At 41.4% G+C, this 19,220-nt stretch overlaps 2 protein-coding genes across 7 annotated transcripts in view; one reads left to right on the plus strand and one right to left on the minus strand.

Moving 5' to 3' along the window:
• Positions 1 to 2,451, minus strand: part of TGS1 (trimethylguanosine synthase 1) — a 44,433-nt gene extending 41,982 nt beyond the window's left edge. For both annotated transcript variants that reach the window (XM_025922676.2, XM_086695209.1), the window contains exon 1: positions 2,076 to 2,451. In XM_025922676.2, the coding sequence (XP_025778461.1) occupies positions 2,076 to 2,179 (104 nt within the window). In that variant the 5' untranslated portion in view covers positions 2,180 to 2,451. The remainder of the gene's footprint in view (positions 1 to 2,075) is intronic.
• The window catches only part of TMEM68 (transmembrane protein 68), a 61,834-nt gene continuing 45,015 nt past the window's right edge, over positions 2,402 to 19,220 (plus strand). For 2 of the 5 annotated variants that reach the window (XR_015246634.1, XM_086695212.1), the window contains exons 1-3: positions 2,402 to 2,735; positions 11,604 to 11,648; positions 12,942 to 13,335. Coding sequence is in view for 4 of the 5 variants with exons in the window: in XM_086695212.1 (XP_086551338.1) it covers positions 13,011 to 13,335 (325 nt within the window). In the remaining variant the exon portion in view is untranslated. Of the gene's footprint in view, positions 2,736 to 11,603; positions 11,649 to 12,941; positions 13,336 to 19,220 lie in introns of those variants that run through there. The other 3 variants (XM_086695210.1, XM_086695211.1, XM_086695213.1) reach the window with 3 other exon arrangements.

Raw genomic sequence — 19,220 nt, forward strand, 5'->3', positions numbered from 1 at the left:
TAATTTGAGCATTAAGTGATCTAAAGGAAAAAGCCATTCTTTTCTCTTTACCTATTTTGAACTCAGAATGTGGCTTCTAAAAGGAAAGTAGAGCTTCTAAGTTTTAATATGTATGAAATTATACGAAGTTTAAAAAATGAACATTTTGGTTCAAAAAGACTAAATTCAAAGTAATCGGTGATTTATATGGCAATTAAATTGTGTTTTATTCATTTATTTTTATTTTGAGAGAGAAAGAGAGTTCGTGTATACCAGGGGGAAGAGGTGTGTGGGGGGGGGGGTGGAGGGAAGGGAGAGAGAGAAAATATTAAGCAGTTTTCATGCTCCGTGCCAGCCCATAGCCAGCCCATCAGGTTCCATCCCATGACCATGAGATCATGACTTGAGTTGAAATCGAGTTGGAAGCTCAACGGACTGAGCCACCCAGGAGCCCCCTAAATTGTGTTCTAAATAAAGTTGCTTTAATTGAAATCTAGTAGCATATTGCTTTGTAGGGGTATGGCATGACAGTTTTTTCTCAAATTTTTACATTTTTTAAAAAAACTCTCTTTAATGTTTATTATTTACTTTTGAGACAGACAGAACACGAGAGGGGGAGGGGCAGAGAGGGAGGGAGACAGAATCCAAAGCAGGCTCCAGGCTCTGAGCTGTCAGCACAGAGCCCGACGCGGGGCTTGAACTCACAAACTGTGAGATCCCGACCTGAGCTGAAGTCGGGACCCTTCACTGACTGAGTCACGCTTAACTGACTGAGCCACCCAGGTGCCCCATCAACTTCATGCATTTATAACTCACATTCCCTTTCTTTCTTTCCTTTTTTTTTTTTTTTTTTTTTTTTTGTGGAAAGGAGACTTCATGAAGATAGCCCCGAGACTCATCTGGCTGCAGGCTAAGAAGTAGGTATGTAGACTTGGCTTTCTTCTACTTTTTACAGAGTTCTGCTCGTCGCTCTCTCTCTCACTCAAACACACCCCAGTTTCCTTCCACTCTCTAGACCTCTTTTCAAAAGCTACTTTTCTCAAAGAAATCTCTGTGATCTTTGGAGAAAGGTTAGGTTTTTGCTATGACAGCCCCTGTACTCCTCTCCTATAGCACCTACGACTGTAATTCGCTAAATAATTATGTAACAGTTGTCTTACTAGGGTGTAGCGACAGGCTGTGTCTTATACCGGAGGGCCTACCAGGGTACCTAATACAAAGAACCACAGAAAGCATTTGCACATGCATGCACGTATGCAAAGATGGCAATATTTTAAAAGTTAAACATCGTGTTTAACTTCTTTTTGGATCAATTTTCCGATTACTCCACACAAATACAGTAACTGTAAGCATTTCTTCAAACTTCAATTCCCCCACATTAAACTACATTAAAAGTACAGCCCATGAAATTTACTTCCACGGGCTGAATCTAACAATAAGCCTGCGAAATCACTGGAAATCATTGTGAAAACATACCTGTTTTAGGGACGGAAAAAAGATTGAAGCGTCTTAACTCACACACCCGATATGCAAACAGTCATCCCTATAATCCGATTCCTTAGTTCCTTGTTTCCCACCCACTGGTTATCTTCCTTCCATGGAGGGCAATTTTTACCCCAAATATTTCCCAAAAATACAGCTGAAAAACTGATGGAATTATAGTTAAATCTTTTATCTCGGGTAACTAGAAGCTCTATGTCTGCGCATATGCGCTTGAATAAATCTCAAGGTTTTCAAAAAACGTTAACCAACAAAAGGTACTCATCTTAAAGTCTTCACCTTGAGCTGTCACACCCCTGAAGGGGCGTTTACATTTCACTTCCCCCGATTTTTTAAACGTCCCCTCGGTTTATAAAAACGAAATCAATCAGCTGCCGCGTTTTTTCACAGCAGCCGACAAAGTCGATTTCCCCCTTCCCTTAACGGTAATAGGCGACCTTCCGTGAACTCTGAGGACTTTTCTTTCCTGAAACCACCTTGCCCACGGGTCTTCGACTTGAGCCACGGCTTCGGGGATCAATCACACGTAGCTTGCGAGGCCTACATTTCTGGGCAAGAACCGGGCTAGAAATGAAGAGGGACGCGTTTTTACTTACTCCACAAATGCCCTGGAGCACAGGCAAAGGATCTTACAATCCTCCTCCAGGTCTTCAACGAAGAGAAACATTTCGGCCACGCGGCTCCACTTGTCGCAGCACATTTTCCCACTTCGGAGCAGGAAGCCCTGCTACCAGCGGCACGGGACCGGCCTTCCCGGCCTCTGCTCGGTTCCCGGACACCGAAAAGAGGTCTCGCCGGCGCGCCCGGTGGGGGGAGGGGGGGGCGGGGGAACGTCAGGAGTTTACAATCGGGCCCGGGGTTGCTCGAGCCGGGAGCGAGCAGAGGGGCCGCCACCGGAAACGGCTCCTGGCGGCCCCGGAAGGGGCGGGGCGGCAGGCGGTGCACGGCTTAACGCGGTCCGGGCTGCCGCCGGTGTTTGTCTTTTTCTTCACAGGTTGCTCGTGGGGGGAGAACGCTGGCCGCTGAAATTTCTCCGCTTCCCTGGGTCGCTGAGCCACCGAAGGGCTCCCGCCGCTGCTCGAGGGTGAGGGCGAGCCGCCTCTGCACCTCCCGCCAGAGGCGCGTCGGTCCTCCTCTTGTCCTCCGTTTCCGGCGCGCGGCTCCGCATCAGTCTCGCGGGGCTCTGAGCCGCCAGGACCGCGAGTCTCGTCTCGGTGAGGCAGTCCCGGAGTCCCCGGCGGTTCCCGCAGTACTCGGTATAAGCTCGGGCACCGGAGTGGCGGGGAGGGGTGGCCCTGCCTGGGTCACAACGAGCCCTTTCACTCCGCCGCGCATCACTCCCCCCCCCCCCCCCCAACCCCCGCGCTTAAAAACCTCGTTTCATCTCAACTTATGCGGCGGGGCGAGGTGTCAGAACCTCACTACAGGCCTCTGGGGCTTGCCCGGCGACCTCTGGTTCCGGGATCCGAATCGAGCCTTCTGGGGTGATCACGGGCGTGTACGGGAGAGGCCGCAGGAATAAGTGGTTAAGAAGGTTTCCGGACGAGTCAGGCTTGGAATCCTGGTTTGATGCCCCTTTGCTGCCTCTGTGATCCGGGCAAGCGAAGTAACCCTTCTGAGCCTCTTTGTGATCATCTGTAAAATAGGAACGGTGAATAATAGTACCTGCCTCCTCGGGCGGCTGGAAGGACTAAACGAAACTGTGTATCCGATCGCTCGTGTGCTATTAATAGTTTGAGTGGGTACTTGCTTTGTGCGCGCAGGCACTGCGTTGGTCCCTGGGGTTTGCAGCCTGTGGAACAGGTTTCTGCCCTCAGGCTGCTGATGCGTAACAAAAATGCGTGTGCACATAACCAGGACGCCGAAAACTGGAACACCACTGCTAGATTTGAAAAAGGAAGTTAGTATTTGGTGTGTGGTATTCGTTGAGACTGCCCAGGCAGCTTCCTTAAAGAAGCAAGTTCAGACTTGGGGGTGGTTGGAGCATTTCAGGACTTGGTTGTGCTGTTAATGCTGAAATGGCATTGTTACTTCTTTAGTCTGTGTTAAAGCTGAGATAAAATCCGGATGTTTAACACAGTCCTTAATGTTTTGGTCGCATTTACTATTGGATAGAAATGGAAGATTAATTTTCGAATGAAATGTTTATTTCCACCTGGTGTCCGAGATAGGCTCGTAAGAGTGCTGCCCAGTTACAGATACACCCGTATAGATGTGCAACATTTGGGGGGTGAGGATAGGTTAAGGAAAAAAAAAGGTAGAACAGTAATTATCAGAATGCAAGATTCTAGCTAGAAGTTGAAGGACATTCTAGGGTTAAAAAAAAAAAAATCCCAAACCTTGGAAGGTAGTTCATATCAGAACCTAGAGTTTGAAACCTGAAATCTAAAAGGTAATTGTTTTTATTTATTTTTTATTTTATTTATTTTTAAATTTTTTAAATTTTCTTTAAGTTTGTTTTTGAGACAGAGTATGAGCAGGGGAGGGTCAGAGAGAGAGGGAGACACAGAATCCGAAGCAGGCTCCAGGCTCCCAGCTGTCAGCACAGAGCCCGACGCAGGGCTCAAACTCATGGACTGTGAGATCATGACCTGAGCTGAAGTCGGATGCCTAACCGACTGAGCCACCCAGGTGCCCCTGGTTTTTACTTTTTTAATGTTTATTTTTGAGAGAGGGAGAGAGAAGAGAGCTCGCACGCGAGTGAGCTTGGGGAGGGGTAAGAGAGAGGGAGACAGAATCAAAGCAGGCTCCAGGCTCCGGGCTCTCAGCACAGAGCCTGATGCTGGGCTCGAACCTACAAACCGTGAGATCATGACCTGAGCTGAAGTCGGACACTTAAACCGACTGAGCCACCCAGGCGCCCCTAAAAGGTATTGTTTTAAAGACAAAATTACTAGGTTTGCCAGATGTTTTAATGGAGATATTAGATAAACTTCAGTTTTATTGATGGTTTGAAGTAGATGCTTATTCGCTAGAACTGAGTCCTATCCCTCTGTTAAACAACTATTAAAAATGCAGAAAGGAAAAGGGAAAATTAATTTTATTTCAGCGAGTATTTAATTTAATTGGCATTTTCAATGTATCCTTAATGTGGCTTATATACTGAAAGTAAAAAATTGATCTGCTGCCATCCATGGTGCTAAAAGTACTGATAATGGGTGTTTAAAAAATAGATCTATTTCCGGGTGCCTGGGTGGTTCAGTCAGTTGAGCGTCCGACTTCTGCTCAGGTCATGATCTCACACCTCGTGAGTTCGAGCCCTGTGTTGGGCTCTGTGCTGACAGCTCAGAGCCTAGAGCCTGCTTCAGATTCTGTGTCTCCCTCTCTGTCTGTCCCTTCCCTCCTCATGCTCTGTCTGTCTCTCTCTGTCAAAAATAAAATAAAAATGTTAAAAAATTTTTTTTCTTTTTACTTTCTATAACTTACTTATTTTTTATAGTTTACATCCAAGTTAGCACATGGTGCAACAATGATTTCAAGAGTAGATTCTTTAATGCCCCTTACCCACTTAGCCCTTCCCCCTCCCACAATCCCTCCAGCAACCCTGTTTGTTCTTTGTATTTAAGAATCTCTTATGTTTTGTCCCCCTCCCTGTTTTTATATTATTTTTGCTTTCCTTGCTTTATGTTCATCTGTTTTGGATCTTAAAGTCCTCCTATAAGTGAAGTCATATATTTGTCTTTCTCTGACTAATTTCGCTCAGCATAATACCCTCTAGTTCCATCCACGTAGTTGCAAATGGCAAGATTTCTTCTTTTTGATCGCCGAGTAATAAATACTCCATTGTATATATAGACCACATCTTCTTTATCCATTCATCCATCAGTGGACATTTGGGCTCTTGCCACACTTTGGCTATTGTTGATAGTGCTACCATAAGCATTGGGGTACATGTGCCCCTTCGAAACAGCACACCTGTATCCCTTGGATGAATACTTAGTAGTGGAATTGCTGGGTCGTAGGGTAGTTCTAGTTTTAACTTTTTGAGGAACCTCCATGCTGTTTTCCAGAGTGGCTGTACCAGTTTGCATTCCCCCCCAAAATTTTTTTAAACAGATTTATTAAGTTTTTACAGAAAACAAGAAATCCTCTGTTCTGATTTATTAGTTTTTGAAATGTTGTTATTTTAAAGTGTGTAAAGTCAATTACAATAAATGTTCTTCACTATCAATGTCAACATTACGATATTTTTTTAATATGTGATGCGAGGACTGTGTTTGATTGTAGATTTTTTTTTTTTTGGTTGGAAATAACCTGTTATTTTGGTAATTAAAATACTGTATCTCCCCCCAAACCACTTTTAACCACTATAGTTTTTAATTGGATCAAAACAAAGTGGTAAGGAGTCCAATATAGCCCGTGGTAAATTGGAGGGGGACAAGGGCCAGGCAGAAGTAGTGGGAAGACAGAAATTGCAATCTTAATATTTTCAGCTTTCTGTTAGAGAGAGAGGGACAGAGATATTACAGAGAATGTAGTGAAAACCAGAGTAGGAAGTAGGAACTGGATTTTAATTTTGGTCCTTGGTTCTTCACTGAATTAATTTAGTAACTTTGGGCAAGTGGACTTGGCTTTCTCTTTTTAACTGGTTTCTGCAAAATTAAGAGGTTGCATTCATTGACTTCTAAAGCCAATTTTCATATTATGGAAAGTAAGTATCCACTCAAAGGCTTGTTATTCAGACTCCTCTGGTAGGTCTTTAGTGGCAGGTTTTAGGGCACTGTCTTGGTCCACATTTTTTTGTCACGGATTTGAAGGAACACAGGTAAGGTTTGTATTTAGCTGGTATTTGTTAGGTGCCTACTATGTGCCAGACATATTATTGTAAGTGCTTTACATATGTTTTCTCATATGGGTTTTTTTAATTTTTTTTTTACATTTATTTATTTTTGAGAGAGAGAGAGAGAGAGCGAGCACAAGTGGGGAAGGGGCAGAGAGAGAAGGGGACACAGAATCCGAAGCAGGTTCCAGGCTCTGAGCTGTCAGCACAGGGCCCAAAAGCAGGGCTTGAACTCACAAACTGTGAGATCATGATCTGAGCCGAAGTCGGATGCTCAACTGACTGAGCCACCCAGGCGCCCCATTCTCATATGATTTTTTAATATTTATTTATTTTTGAAGGAGGGAGAGATAGAACGTGAGCAGGAGAGGGGCAGAGAGAGAGAGAGATACAGAATCCAAAACAGGTTCTGGGCTCCAAGCTGTCAGCACAGAGCCCGACATGGGGCTCGAACCCACGAGCTGTGAGATCATGACCTGAGCTGAAGTCGGACGCTTAACCAACTGAACCACACAGGCACCCTGATTTTCTCATATGATTTTGTTTACTGATGTATCCTCAAGTGTTTAGAATAGTGTGGAGCACGAACTACTTGCTTAGTAAGTATATGTTGAGTAAATGAATTAATAACCCAATGGCATAGTCTTCTCTGGGCCATCCCCTGTCTTATACGCTGTATTTATCCCCTGTGGTCTAGTCAAGGACTGGTCCCAACATTATTCCTCTCCTGCATCATCTCTTTCTTACTCTCCCATTGACCCATTACCATTGGTATTAAAGCTTGCTGTTTTCTTTCATCTTAAAACAACAACAAACTCGGGGTGCCTGGGTGGCGCAGTCGGTTAAGCGTCCGACTTCAGCCAGGTCACGATCTCGCGGTCCGTGAGTTCGAGCCCCGCTTCAGGCTCTGGGCTGATGGCTCAGAGCCTGGAGCCTGTTTCCGATTCTGTGTCTCCCTCTCTCTCTGACCCTCCCCCGTTCATGCTCTGTCTCTCTCTGTCCCAAAAATAAATAAACGTTGAAAAAAAAAAATTTATAAAAAAAAAAAAAAAACAACAACAAATTTGACCCACATTCCCCTCTAGATACTCACCCTATTTTTCTGTTCCTTTTTGTGTCAGCATTTCTCTGCAGAGTTGTCCATATTTGCTGTTTCCAATTCGTTGCCCCTTTTTTTTTTTCCATGAATTTACTCCACCTGACTTTCATCCTCACTGTATCAAAATATTTCTTAATTATCAGGGTTTGTCAATGTCTCTGTGTTGTAAAACGCAGTGATCAATGATTATTTCTTAGGCCTCTCAGTATCATTTGAAACAGCTGAATACTCTTTCCTTGCTTTGACACACAGGGTGCCATTCCTGGAAGGAGAGTGTTGGTTCCTCATGGTTTTCCCAACTTCTAAAATGTTGAGGGCTGCAAGGCTCAGTCCTGGGGACTCTTTTTCATTCTAGATCCCTCCCCCCCCCCCCCCCCCCCCCGGGAGGAATATATGTCTGTATTCCTCTAGTCCTGATCTTCCTGCTGACCTGTATGTTCAGCTGCCTATTAAAGGTCTTCACTTGGATGTCTACTAGAACCTTAACATGTTCTAAATTGAGTTTCTGATGTCGAGACCACTCCCAAACCTGTTCTTCCTGTAACTCCGTCTTTTCTCAAGCTAGCTAATAACAGTGGTGATCATAGCAATATTAGGTCTGCCTAGGTCACACGGGAAGTGACAGAGTCTCCTGGAATATAAGCCCACATTGCCAAAACTGCAGTCCTCCCAGACTTCTCTCTTTCACTCACATTCTACAGACGTTCATCAGCAATTCCAGTGGCTTTATCTTTACGATAGATCCAGAAACTGATGGTCTCTTACAGACCTTCACTCTGTTAGCCTTGTCTGAGCCATTTTCAGCATTTCACTTACTGCCTTAACTTCTCTTTTGCGCCCTATGCAGTGTATTCTCAACACGGTGGTCACTTAAAGCTGCAGTCAGGCTGTCTGTCTCTTCTGGTGCCCTCTCCAGCTCACTTAAGATGAAAGCTGGCCTAGCGAGTTCCACAGTGCTACCTCTCTGCCCATTTCTGACCCCTCTCCCTTCACTCTTCTCAGCCTGCTACCCTGCTGCTCCTCACCTTACCAAGTACACACCCTCTGCGTCTGCTTTTATTTTAGCCAGGAATTCTCCAAATTCCCACATCATTTGCTTCCTCACTTCCTCAGGTCTCCGCTCAAATGTACCTTTCAGGAGTCCTTCTTGGGCTATGATATTAAAACATCGCAACCCCCTCCTACCCTCTTGCCTGCTGTAGAGCTCCATATTCCGATTACCCCGCTGTAGATTTTTCTCCATAGCATCATGACCTAGCGTCATCTAACGTAGTGTATCTATTACCATATCCCAGTTTTATAGATTTTAGCAAGTTGAGGCACAGGTGGGTTACTGTACCTGTTGCTCTCGATATCAAACTGGAGTCCGTCACAGGGAGTGACCGGAGTGGTGAGAGGTTATGACGCTAGGGTCTGAGGAGTGGTTGAAAGAACTGAGATTTTTTTTTTAATGTTTATTTATTTTTGAGAGAGAGCGCGTGCAAGGGGGCCGAGGGGTGCAGAGAGACTGGGAGACAGAGACTCCCCGGCAGGCTATGCACTGATGGCTCAGGGCCTTGACGCAGGGCTCCATCCTAAGGACTGTGAGGTCATGACCTGAGCCCAAGTCAAAAGTTGGACGCTTAAGCGACTGAGCCACCCAGGCGCCCCAAAAGAATTCAGGGTTCTGACTAGAAAACGGGATTTCGCAGCTTATCATAGCTGTGCCGTGTCTCGCAGAAGAAGTTCTATGGTGTGGAACTAGGTCCGGCAGGGAAAAGTTACAGTCAGCTAAGTATATGGACGATCTTTTGTGGATTGATGGACGGTTTTGAAGATGGAATTGGACAACTTTTGAGTTTCCGGTTCTGAAAGGGCTTAAATCAAAATCGAGGATGACCATTTTGGAGGAGGCCCTTTCCTGCAGCACGGGGGCACAGTTCAGGGACTGTGCATGAAGATGTCCACATAACTTCTCTCCCTGGATGTGCGCCTGTGCGCTGTCCCTCTTCGTTGTATGTGTTTCTTGAGTATGTGTGATAACTGAAAATGTAATTGAACATAAGAGGTATAGTTCTATTACCAATTTTGAGCGGGGGAGGTACTAAAGAAGGTTTTAAAATCACAAGATTTTATGATCCTATTAAAATCGGAAATGAGACCAGTTTAGAGGGGGCAATTGTATTAAGCAGTAAGGGTCGGATCATCAAAATGATTGGTTTTCAGGCCTAGGAGAAGCTCCTTTTAACATATTTGAGAAGCCATCACAAACTTTAACTTATGAACATTTTTTAAAAGCTCTTTTTGTGGAGGTGTAATTCACCATAACATGGACCATTTTGAAATGTACAACTTGATGGTTTTTGGCATATTCACAAGGTTGTACGGCCATTACCACTATCTAATTCTGGAACCTTTTCATTCTTCCCAAAAGACACTTCCACTTCCATTAGCAGTCACTTCTCATTGCCCTCTCCTCCAGCCCCCGGAAGCCGCTTGCCTCTCTGTCTCTACTGATTATCTTCTTCTGGGAATCTCATATAAATGGAATCATGTAAAAGGCGGCCTTTCGTGTCTGACTTTTTTTTACCTCGTATGTTTTTAAGGTTCATGCCTGTTGTAACGTGAGCCAGTACCTCTTTGTATGACTGAATAATATTCTATTGTTTGGGTGTAGTACATTTCGTTTATCCATTCATTAGCTGATGGGCATTTGTTTTGTTTCCACTTTTTGGTCCTTAGGAGTAATTCTGCCATCAGCATTCATACACGAATTTTTGTGTGAATGTGTGTTTTCAGTTTTCTGGGATACGTACCTAGCAGTAGAATTGTTGGGTCATAAGGTAACTCTGCGTGTAGCCTTTTGAGGAATTGCCAAACTGATTTATTTCCACACTGGCTGCATCATTTTTACTCCCACCGACAACATATGAAGGTACTAATTTCTCCACATCGTCATCAACACTTACTTTCCATTTTCGTAGTTCTAGCCATGTTACTGGGGGAAAGCTCTAATTTTAAAAAGTAGTAAGTTTTGCTATGTTTATATTGCCTTCTAAATGACCACATCCTGATACGTTATAGGGGTTCAAGTCTTCAGATGGGTTGATGAGAATATGATGTAATTGAAGCCCACGTCACTGTATGGTAACAAATGGCAGCTACATTTGTGGTGAACTCAGCAAAACATTCAGAGTTTTTGAATCACTATATTGAACACCTGAAACTAACATAGCATCGTGTGTCAAATATACTTCAGTGAAAAAAATAAAGCCCAGCTTGTGGGCTTAGCATGTGCCGTGTTTAGCTTCTCTTATCATCACAGGCCCACATTTCTCACAATCACTGCCGTTGGTGACAAGGAAATTAGACTAAATCCTCCACCCCTGGAAGACCAAGTCAGGTTGCAGGCCCTGCCAATAAGTCAGGGAGCAAGATAATCTTGGCATAAAGACAACGAACGTATAACTGCTATTGTGTATCTGTCTCTACCTCTTCCTCCACCCCTTTCTTTACTATGTCTTCTTGTCTCATCTACAAAGGGTTTGAGATGATTTTTGTAAAGACTATGTCGTATGCAGTGATGACAAAATGTCTCTAAGAATAGAATCAGAACCTAAGAAAACAGGATTGAAAGAAGGAAATCTTGTGTAGAGAACATGATCATAAGAGCTAATGTAATTATATCATTGAATATCATATTTGACCATCAACTTATTATCTGGCAAAGTTACTAAAAAGAGACATGTTCAGTTATACATTTTACTTTCATACTTTTTCTCCAAAGAAGCAAAAATTTTTTATAGCTCTGAATTTTTTTTAGTGCTTATTTGTTTTTGAGAGAGATAGACACGGTGTGAAGTAGGGGAGGGGCAGAGAGAGAAGGAGACACAGAATCAGAAACAGGCTCCAGGCTCTGAGCTGTCAGCACAGAGCCCGACGTGGAGCTCGAACTCCCAAACCATGAGATCGTGACCAGAGCCTAAGTCCGGTGCTTAACCTACTGAGCCATCCAGGCACACCTAGCTCTGAATTTTAAAAGAAAGTCTTAGGTGGGGCTTTATATACTGGAAATAAGCGTATAGCGTTGTCCTCACTAAAGCATTGGTCACGAGAATGATTTAACTGATACACTAGTGTGGGGTTATAATATTTGTCACACATATGTGAATGTCTTTTGCTATTTATTTTATGGAAATTCTAACTCTAGATATTAATGATTATATATTTTTAAGCGTATTTTTCTTTGTATACTGTGTTTTCCAGAACATATACACTGAAGATTGGGACAAGATATTTGCCTAATTTCTGGTAAGTTAAGTGACTGGTTTAGAGATAAATGGCATGAAATAATTGTATGGCTATAGTTTCAGTCATTGAAGCCTTAAGAGAAATTTTAGTGACTACAAGATAAAAATGACACTGATAAATTTTTATTATTGCATAATGTCAAAAGAATAGAGAAATTTTTTGTAAACCTGCTTGTAAAGGACAGTACACACAAATGTATGTCATCATTTCCTAAAGAATTGGGTTACTTTTATTGACTCAAATATTGATGCTTTCTTTTGTGAAGAGCAGTTATCTCAACATAGCCTAATTTAAGATACAAACATTCAGTGTGATCCACTTAAGATGTAAGTCAGATTGTTAAGATCAATCCGAAATCTCATTCTTGATCAGGTTTATTTTCCTTCTCAATTATAGCTTGTGAGTTATTTCAAAAGCTAAACCTGACATGCTTCATGAGCATGCAAATGAAGCCTTATAATTTTCACATTTAAATCTGCAACAACGTTAACCATGAACAATGTACTCCTTTTTGGTATTAAGAGATGATTCTATAGGGGCACCTGGGTGTCTCAGTTGGTTAAGCATCTGACTTCATCTCAGGTCATGATCTCACGGTTTGTAAGTTGGAGCCCCATGTGGGGTTCTGTGCTGACTGACCGCTCAGAGCCGGGATCCTGTCTGGGATTCTGTGTCTCCCTCTTTCTCTGCCACTCCCCTGGGGGCGATCTCTCTCTCTCTCTCTCTTTCAAAAATAAACAAACATTAAAAAAAAAATGAAATAAGAGGCGCTTGGGTGGCTCAGTTTTTTAAGCATCCGACTTCAGCTCAGGTCATGATCTCACAGTTCGTGGGTTTGAGCCCCATGTCAGGTTCTGTGCTAACAGCTCAGAGCCTAGAGCCTGCTTCGGATTCTGTGTCTCCCTGTCTCTCTGTCCCTCCCCTGCTTGCTCTCTGTTTCTCTCTCAAAATAAATTAACATTAAAAAATTAAAAAAAAAAAAAAGGGGCACCTGGGTGGCTCAGTTGGTTGAGCGTCCGACTTTGGCTCAGGTCACGATCTCGTGGTCTGTGAGTTCGAGCCCCGCGTTGGGCTCTGTGCTGACAGCTCGGAGCCTGGAGCCTGTGTCTCCCTCTCCCTCTCCCTGTGTCTCCCTCTCTCTCTGCCCCTCCCCTGCTCATGCTCTGTCTCTCTCTCTCTCTGTCAAAAATAAACATTAAAAGAAAAATTTAAAAAAATGATTATAGTATTTATGTAGGCTGAAACACTTCTCAGTTGTGAAGAGAATAACATTGGATTATTTTTCCCTTCTAGTGGCAAAATTAAAGACCTACCATGACAATGAAGAAAGAGACTGAATTTGTCATTTTCACCTAAAGAAAGATGATAGACAGAAATCAAACCTGCGGTATAGGACAGGATTCTGTGCCCTATATGACTTGTCTGATTCACATCCTCGAAGGATGGTTTGGTGTGGAGCAGTTGGAGGACTATTTGAATTTTGCAAACTATCTCTTGTGGGTTTTTACACCACTAATACTTTTAATACTTCCTTACTTTACTATCTTTCTTCTCTATCTTACTATTATTTTCTTACACATTTATAAGAGGAAGAATGTATTAAAAGAAGCCTACTCTCATAATTTATGGGACGGTGCAAGGAAGACGGTGGCGACTCTCTGGGACGGACACGCAGCAGTTTGGCACGGTAAGCAAGAGTCCCCTGCTGTCTGTGTTGCCGTTGACGTGTGTGGCACTGAAACTGTCTATCGTTCTTGATACTGAAAAGTACAAGGGATATTTCCCTATTTCCTTTCATCTGTCTGCATGCTTTGTGTGTTTACTGTCTTTTTTAAAATGATTGGGTTTGGGGCGCCTGGGTGGCGCAGTCGGTTAAGCGGCCGACTTCAGCCAGGTCACGATCTCGCGGTCCGTGAGTTCGAGCCCCGTGTCCGGCTCTGGGCTGATGGCTCGGAGCCTGGAGCCTGTTTCCGATTCTGTGTCTCCCTCTCTCTCTGCCCCTCCCCCGTTCATGCTCTGTCTCTCTCTGTCCCAAAAATAAATAAATGTTGAAAAAAAAAAAATTTAAAATGATTGGGTTTTTTTTGTTTTGTTTTGTTTTGTTTTAATTTTAGTGTTTGTTTATTTTTGAGACAGAGAGGCAGAGTGCGAGCAGGGGAGGGTCAGAAAGAGGGAGACACAGAATCTGGAACCGGCTCCAGACCGAGCGGTCAGCACAGAGCCTGACACGGGGCTCGAACCCACGAGTTGTGAGATCATGACCTGAGCTGAAGTCGGAGGCCCAACCGACTGAGCCACCCAGGAGCCCCTAAATGATTGTTTTCAAACATGTTACTTTTTCTTAAAGAACCATACAACAGTGTAGGCTGTTACGATAACGTAAAATATAAAAGTGCATATGTGAGACATCTAAGAGTAAGAAACTAATTAAAACGGTTTAGAAACCTATTTTGAAAATAGGTTTAATTATTTAAATGCTTTAATTATTTAGTGTTTAATTCCATCTTGTTCAAAGTAAGTTTGAACTTTCCTAGTCAAATTAGATTTTTTTTGAAAAAGAATTATTAACTAATAATGTTAAATATAGTTTGTATACCAAAATTTATCCATTTTCTGTTTGCTTCATTTCAGAGGTTATTATGTCTCTTGAAGAAATGAGATAGCAATAAGTTTCTCTCCAGGATATTCATTCTTTGCTTTATCATTTGAGAGATTGTGATGTTTTACATTTAATGATTGGTGGTTCTTTGGCCGTCATGAGAATTGCCCTCCTGTGGCCTGTTATCAAGGACTTGGTGTTTTTCTCTACCAATTTTTATCTTATTCATCATTTTTGCTTAAGGACTATACAAAAATTCAGTAGGCGTTTAACAAAGATGTGCTTTCTATTTCATGTTAAGCATCAAAATCGTTTCACAGAAATACACAGAAGGAAGCACAGATTTTGAAATAGGTACTGGAGGAAATATATATCATGGAAGTATAAGGCTGCTGTTAGCACAGATTACCAGTAACACGCTTATTAGGCCAATGTGTCATCATTTTAACATGACCTACATTCTTATAAGTCTTTTGAGCATTTAGTATGCCATGCACTGTTGAATGCTTGATGTACATTAATTCTTTTAAATCTTAGAATAGATAGAGTCTACATATTATCTCCATTTTGCAGTTTTCCCGTGAGGAAATTGAGGAACAGAGAGGTTGTTATTTGCCCAAGGCACGCTAGGAAGCTAGGAAGACGAGCCAGGATACAATCTCCGATATCAGGCTCTAAAGCCTGTCCTCTTGCGATCTGTGCTCTGTGGAAAGTTTGTCCCAGGTTGGGGATTCAAGGTCACATGTCATGGTGAATACCTGAATAGCAGGTGCAACCAGGAGCCGTATACCTTTGATGTACTGAATTCGGAATATTTACTCGTGAATACTAGTGCTCCTGCCGGTCATTACAACTCTCATACCCTCTAATGGTGGTTTTACATGAGACAAGATAATACTTCCGCTTTCCACGTGTGCCCTTCTGCAGAGACTGTGTCGGTGTCGGCTGCTGTCGTTTGTTGTCTTTAAAACAGGCACACGGAACTTCTTTGGCAGTGTTGACAATACTTACTGGGAATATGTATCCCCCTCTTACATATACGCCCCCTCTATTTCAGGATAATATATAGCGTGAGGAATTTGAATTTATTCATATTTCAGGAGACATGATTTAATTTAGGTAACTTTAAGCACTAAGCTCATTTTGTAATAGAATATATACTTTTGGGGTGTTTTTATTTTTCTGAGGTACTTTTAAAGATACATTTATGGCTCAGAGGAAGTAAAAGACATAGTTCTTAGCCTCTTTTAATGTTTTTTTATGGTAACTTGGCATTGTATTTTATTAGGATAAGTGATACTCTTTTAAAAGTGAGTTTTCCTTATTCAATCATTAAAAACAAGGAAATCCTGCCATTTACAACAATATGGATGGACCTTGAAGACATTATGCTAAGTGGAATAAGTCAGACAGAGAAATATAAATACTGTATTTATGGCACCAAAAATTGATAATTGATTTTCTCTATACCCTTACCAGCACTTGTTATTTATTGGTTTTTTTGATAATCGCTATTGTAACAGATGTGAAGTGATACCTCAGTGTGAATACCCTGATGGTTAGTGATACTGAACATTTTTCATGTACCTGTTGGCCACCTCTATATCTGGGAAAATGTCTATTTAGATCCTCTCTCTGTCCATTTTTTATGGTTGTCCATTTCTCCTCTTTTTTTTTTTTTTTTTTCTATTTTTGAGTTGTATGACTTTGTGGGTTGCATATTAATTGCTTATCAGATATATGGTTTTTGCAAATATCTTCTCCTATTCAGTAGGTTGCCTTTTCATTTTGTTGATGGTTTCTTTTGCTGTACAGAAGCTTTTAGTTTGATACAGCCCCACTTGTATATTTCTTTTTGTTGCCTTTGATTTTGGAACCTGGTTTAAAAAATCATTGCCAAAAAAAAAATAAATAAATAAAAAATAAAAAATCATTGCCAAGTCTGGTATCAGGGAGCTTACTTCCTAGGCAGTCTTCTAGGAATTCTGTGGTTTCAGGTCTTAACCTTCAAATCTTTAATCCATTTTGAATTAATTTTTGTACGTGGAAGATAGTACATTCTTTTCTTTATCAGTTTTATTCTTTTGAACGTGACCGTCCAGTTTTCCCAAACACTGTTTATTGAAGAGACTGTTCTTTCCCCATTGCATATTCTTGGCCCTTTTGTCAAAAATTGACCGTATATGTGTAGGTTCATTTCTGGGCTCTCTATTCTGTTCTACTGATCTGTGTGTCTGTTTTTATTTCAATATCATGCTGTTTTGATAACTATGACTGTTTAGTTTTTCAACAGTTTTTCAAACTGTTGCGTAGTTTGAAATCTGGGAACATGATGCCTCCAGCTTTGTTCTTTCTCATGATTGCATTGGCTCTTTGGGATCTTTTGTGGTTTCATACAAATGATTTAGGATTATTTGTTCTATTTCTGTGGAAAATGCCATTGAAATTTTGACAGGGATTACATTGAATCTGTAGACTGCTTTCGCGGGTATGGGCATTTTAACAATGTTAATTCTTCTAATCCGTGAGTATGGGATATCATTCCATTTGTGTTTCAAGTTTCTTTCATTAATATCCCATAGTCTTCAGGGTATAGGTCTTTTTACCTCCTTGGTTAAATTTATTGCTAGATATTTTACTCTTTTCCATGCAATTATAAATGAAATTGTTTTCTTATTTTCTCTTGTTGTTAGTGTACAGAAACACTAAGTTCTGTAAATTTCTGTATGTTGATTTTGATCCTGCAACTTTACTGAATTTATTAGTTCTAACAGTTTTTTGATGGAGTCTTTTTTAATTTAATTTTACTAGTTGTTATTATTATTTTTCAGTTTAAATCCAAATTAGTTAATATATAGTGTAATAATGAATTCAGGAATAGGATTTAGTGATTAATCACTTAGGTATAACTCCCAGTGCTCATCCCAGCAAGTGTCCTCCTTCATGCCCCTTGCCTGTTTAGCCCACCCTTCCCACCCCCCACTCATCACCCCACCAGGAACCCTCAGTTTGTTCTCTGTATTTAAGAGTCTCTTATGGTTTGTCTTCCTCTCTGTTTTTATATTATTTTTGCTTCCCTTCCCTTAAGTTCACCTGTTTTGTGTCTTAAAACCCACGTATGAGTGAAGTCATAGACTTTCTCTGACTGACTTATTTCACTTAGCATAATACACTCTAGTTCTATCCACGTTGTTGCAAGTAGCAAGATTTCATCCTTTTTAATCACTGAAAAATATTCCATTGCATGGTTTTGTGTGTGTGTGTGTATACAACTTCTTTTGTGTATATATACATATATATCTTTCATTGTGTGTGTCTATATGTGTGTATATATATATATATATATATATATACACACAGATATATATATATGCATATAGACACACACAACTATCCATTCATCAGCCTATGGATGTTTGGGCTCTTTCTGTACTTTGGCTATTGTTGATAGTGTTGCTATAAACATTGGGGTGCATGTGCCCCTTCGAATCAGCACTCCTGTATCCTTTGGATGAATACCTCTGTATCCTTTGGATAAATACCTAGTAGTGCAGTTGCTGGGTTGTAGGGTAGTTCTATTTTTAATTTTTTGAGGAACCTCTTTACTGTTTTCCAGAGTGGCTGCACCAGTTGGCATTCCCACCAGCAGAGCAGAAGGGTTCCTCTTTCTCTGCTTTTTGGTGGAGTCTTTAGGGTTTTTTGTATGTAATATGTCATCTGTAAATAGTGACACTTTTACTCCTCCCTTTCCATTTTGGATGCCTTTTACTTCTTTTTCTTGCCTAATTGCTCTGGCTAGGACTTCCAGTACTATGTTGAATACAGGTGGTGAGAGTGGGCATCCTTGTCATGTTTCTGATCTTAGAGGAAAAACTGTCAGCTTTTTATCATTGAATGTGATGTTAGCTGTGAGCTTGTCCAAATGGCCTTTGTTATGTGGAGATACATTGCCTGTATACTCACTTTGTTGAGAATTTTTATCTTAAATGGATATTGGACTTTGTCAGATGCTTTTGCTGCATCCATTGAGATGATCATATGATTTTTATTCATTTTGTTACTGTTGTGTATCATGTTGATTGATTTGCAAATGTTGAACCATTTCTCTATCCGTATAATAAATTCTACTTGATTGTGGTGTATGATCCTTTTAATCCATTGCTGAATTTGGTTTGCTAATGTTTTGTTGAGGGTTTTTACATCTGTGTTCATCAAGGGTATTGATCAGCCTATAATTTTCTTTTCTTTTTAAAAAATGTTTATTTATTTATTTTGAAAGAGCGTGCGAGCAGGGGAGGGGCAGAGAGAGAGAATCCCAAGCAGGCTCCACACGGTCAGGGCAGAGCCCAACGCGGGGCTGGAACCCATGAACCATAAGATCATGACCTGGGCCGAATCAGGGGTCAGATGCCTAACTGACAGAGTCATCCAGGCACCCCTATAATTTTTTTTTCTTGTGATGCCCTTGTCTGGTTTTGGTATTAGGGTAAAACTGGCCTCATAAAATGAGTTTGGGAGAGTTCTCTATTTCTTGGAAGAATTTGAGGATTGGTATCAGTGTCTCTTTGAATGTTTGGTAGGATTTACCAGTGAAGCCGTCTTCTGGACTTTTGTTTGTTGGGAGGTTTTTGATTACTGCTTCAGTCTCCTTACTTGTAATTGGTCTGTTCAGATTTTCTATTTCTTCATGATTCAGTCTTGGAAGGTTGTATGTTTCTCAGAATTTATTCATTTCATGTAGGTTGTCCAGTTTCTTGGCATGTATTGTTCATAGGACTCTCTTACCCTTTGTCTTTCTGTGGTATCAGTAGTAAGGTCCCCTCTTTGATTTCTGATTTCATTTTTTGAGTGCTGTCTTTTTCTTGGTGAGTCTAGCTAAAGACTTGTCAATTCGGTCTATCTGTTCAAAGAAACTGCTCTTGGTTTCATTGATATTTTATATTGTCTTTTTATTTCCTCTCTAATCTTTGGCA

This window comes from Puma concolor, chromosome F2, assembly GCF_028749965.1.
Source record: "Puma concolor isolate L17-30 chromosome F2, mPumCon1.1.hap2, whole genome shotgun sequence".
NCBI classification, from domain to species: domain Eukaryota; kingdom Metazoa; phylum Chordata; class Mammalia; order Carnivora; family Felidae; genus Puma; species Puma concolor.